The sequence below is a fragment of the Belonocnema kinseyi genome, chromosome 8 (assembly GCF_010883055.1).
Source record: "Belonocnema kinseyi isolate 2016_QV_RU_SX_M_011 chromosome 8, B_treatae_v1, whole genome shotgun sequence".
NCBI lineage: Eukaryota > Metazoa > Arthropoda > Insecta > Hymenoptera > Cynipidae > Belonocnema > Belonocnema kinseyi.
The window spans coordinates 127454037-127457198 of record NC_046664.1 but is presented as its reverse complement, the minus strand read 5'-3'; the positions used below and the strand labels follow the sequence as shown (position 1 = coordinate 127457198).

Sequence of the window (3162 nt, the reverse complement as noted above, 5' to 3'; positions counted from 1 at the left end):
CCTCCTCTGGTTTGGGTGGGTGTTCGACAGTAACTGGAGGTTCTTGGAAGAGTCGAGATGGGTCAGAGAGAAACTGTTGATTTTCTCTGACCCACCTCTCCCGCCGCTCTAGACTTCTCTTAGCGTCAGATAGTATACGTATTCTCTCAACAATATGCTGTCTGATGGTCAGCAGCTTTGACTTGTTAAGTGTGTGATAACGGGTTTGGAGTTCGCGGGCAAACTTTCGAACCTTGGCGAAAAAATTCCTGCCAGATGTGATGTAATCAATCACACATTGAATGCGGGACGCGTAATGTCTTGCCCAGCCTATCTTTATGGCAAGTTGATGCATTCGTCTGTTGGTCTTATGATCAGCCGTTGGTTTTGTTTTAACGGTTCGCATCGGCCAAAGCTCTCGCTGCATTATACACACAATAATTGATAGCCCAGAGGTCGGATTCACCGGAAAAATGTCCACGAAGCTCGTCATCCATTTCAGCCAGATCTTTAGACTTGAGAGAAACCTTGGTGTTAATGTTTCTCCGGGTCGTAAAGCATCGCTCTTCATCTACTGGATGCCTGCCCGCGGTTGGTCTTAGTGTCGCCGCTCTTTCTTTGTTGCTGGCTTGTTCTAGCTGTGGTAGAGTAGGCGTTCCGCTTACTTAGCCCCTTTTACGGAGTAGTTCAGCATGGTTTCGCAGACGTTGCTGCGAAAAGTGCGATAGCTCCGGGTGTTTCTCGCACCACAGAGCATGCAGCCGTGCCATGTAACCGCGTTCACGGGCCACTAGTGATCTTATAACATATTAGGACATGAAGTTTACTGAAAACCCACCCATACAAACAGATACCTATATGCTCTCCCACTACCACCCATCTTAAAAACAATCGGTCATCAACTCCATTGTATACAGAACTGTCTCCATATACGATAAAGATAACTTACAACAGGAATTACAAAATGTTAAACAAATCCTAGTACAGAACGATCCTACCATCCTACCCTATATCCAAAATGTGACAGAACAAATAAGAAGAATTATTAACAGAAACAACATCGAAACCATATTTAAACCTCCTGCGAAAATCGGGAAACTACTAAATAACCTTAAAACAAAAAGGCACCCCTCAGTGATCCGGGAGTATATAAAATTCCTTGTTCTTGTGACAAAGTCTACATTGGTGAAACCGGGAAAGCGGGGAGCCAACGTATGAAAGAACATGAGAGTAGAGTCAGGCCTGCAGGGCGCTTTGGCCAATCACAGGCATCGTTAGCCCTGAAGAAGTGAACTGAAATGCTCACGAAAGGTTGGCAAGATTCGTAATTTTTTACACGATTGGAACGTATGGCCGTAGTTTCACTTACCTTGAGACCCATTAGGAGTAGGGCATTTTTTTCTTCCTAATTTTACCCAGAATTTATTGCTTTTTTAAATCTTATCTTGGTATTTCGGCGTGTGACTACCAGGAAACGAGATATTTTCAAAAAACACTACTTTTTAGTTTTTAGTCAAAAATGCAAAAAATTAGAGTTTTGAAATATCATAAATCCCAATTTAATGAGACTAGAAGACTTTTAGATTCTCAAAGAATTTTATATATTTTATTTCATTCTCCGATTCCATTAATGTAGATTCAGCCTGGAATGATTTATTTTGAAAAAACGGCACTCAATTTTTTGGTTCCTAAAAACAGGCAAAAATTGTTAATTTTGAGAGGTGTTTTGTCAATGACTGTAAATTGATTCTACTTTTACTTATCGATAAAATACTTTTTTATGCAATAATTAGATTCAAATTTACATCGTGTTTTTTTTTTAATTAGGGATTGTTCCGTGGAAATAAAAAAATGTTTTTTAAATGACCTTAACTTGGAACGTATTAAAGTTAAAGTGTACCTATTCTTTAGTTTTTCTCATGATTTTATCAACATTTTTCCTGTTGGTTATTTTATTCTACAATGCAATCGGAATGGTTTGTCCACCTATACGTTATTTTTAGAAAATAAAAAAAACAGATTCGGCAATTGATCTGTTGTAGAGACTTGTTCCCCTGAATGAAGCGGTTTCATCAAAAGTGTTGCTACATTTAATTAATCGGATGCAAAAAATATCAGTTGCGCGGAATAATAATGCAATTATGAATTTGAGATTTCTAAAAGGTTTTTAGTTTTTTTTAAATTAATTAAAGAAATAACTAATGACAGAGACCTTTTTTGAAAAAAATGGAGATATAATCTTAATGCAATATAAAAAAATAATAACAATTTTATTTTATTATGAAAAATCTCGTCACAGTAGCCGTAGTATAAAAGTCTCTTATATATTGTTCAATCAATTCATACTATTTTATTTGTCAACAGAGCAACGCGGGGATTCCAGAGGTTCACCGACTTCACGTGGATGTCATCCGCTAACTAGAGCTTCTAAACAGGCTGAAGCGGGAGGATCGCCTCCAGAAAGGTATTACTGAGAAATGGGGATCGGCTGAGCGTTAAGCGCTAAAATTCCAACCCATCCAGATTAGGGATAAAAACAATTTAGAATAATAGAACAGAGTGAAATGAAGCAGGACCGGTGTGGTTGCCAAGTCGTATCCTGTCAGGATTCCAAAAAAAAGTTTACATCCGGTACATTTTTTGGGTCGGTTTTCAACCCATCCAGATGATGGATGAGCATATACTAAAAATATAGTACTGAATTAGCTCTATCAAAAACACTAGAATTGTCACCACTACTCTGATCATATCTTCTGGAAATTTCTGTTGAAAGTTCGGATTCCGGATCGGTTTCCAGTTCATCGAGGTTAAGGATAAAGTCAATGCCAAAATAAGTTTGAGTTTCCCCTAAATAATTTACCAGAGTTTGCACCTTCCATCCTGTCCGAAATTCCGTGCAACCTAAGTTGAAAATCAAAAAAGGGCCTCTGGGACTAAGCATGCAACAGTTATGACACGCAGGGGGAAGGGAAAGAAAGAAAGTAGTTTTAATAGTCAAGACTTGGAGGGATTTCGTCACCAAAATCATGACACCTTTGACATAAATTTCGGCCTAATTTGTGCTTGAGAAAAAAACATTTGTGTGTTGAAATGTTGTCACAGGCTTATACTGCCCAACATGTCGAAGGCATTTTTGGTTAGAGTTGGATTTTTTATTTGATCATTTTTGCACGGGGCTGTCCC

At 38.4% G+C, this 3162-nt stretch overlaps 1 protein-coding gene across 5 annotated transcripts in view; it reads left to right on the top strand.

Moving 5' to 3' along the window:
• LOC117177653 (eukaryotic translation initiation factor 4B-like) overlaps window positions 1-3162 on the top strand; it is a 334613-nt gene that overhangs the window by 224064 nt on the left and 107387 nt on the right. For all 5 annotated transcript variants that reach the window (XM_033368454.1, XM_033368458.1, XM_033368455.1 and 2 more), the window contains exon 10: window positions 2344-2443. In XM_033368454.1, coding sequence (XP_033224345.1) covers window positions 2344-2443 — 100 coding nt within the window. The remainder of the gene's footprint in view (window positions 1-2343; window positions 2444-3162) is intronic.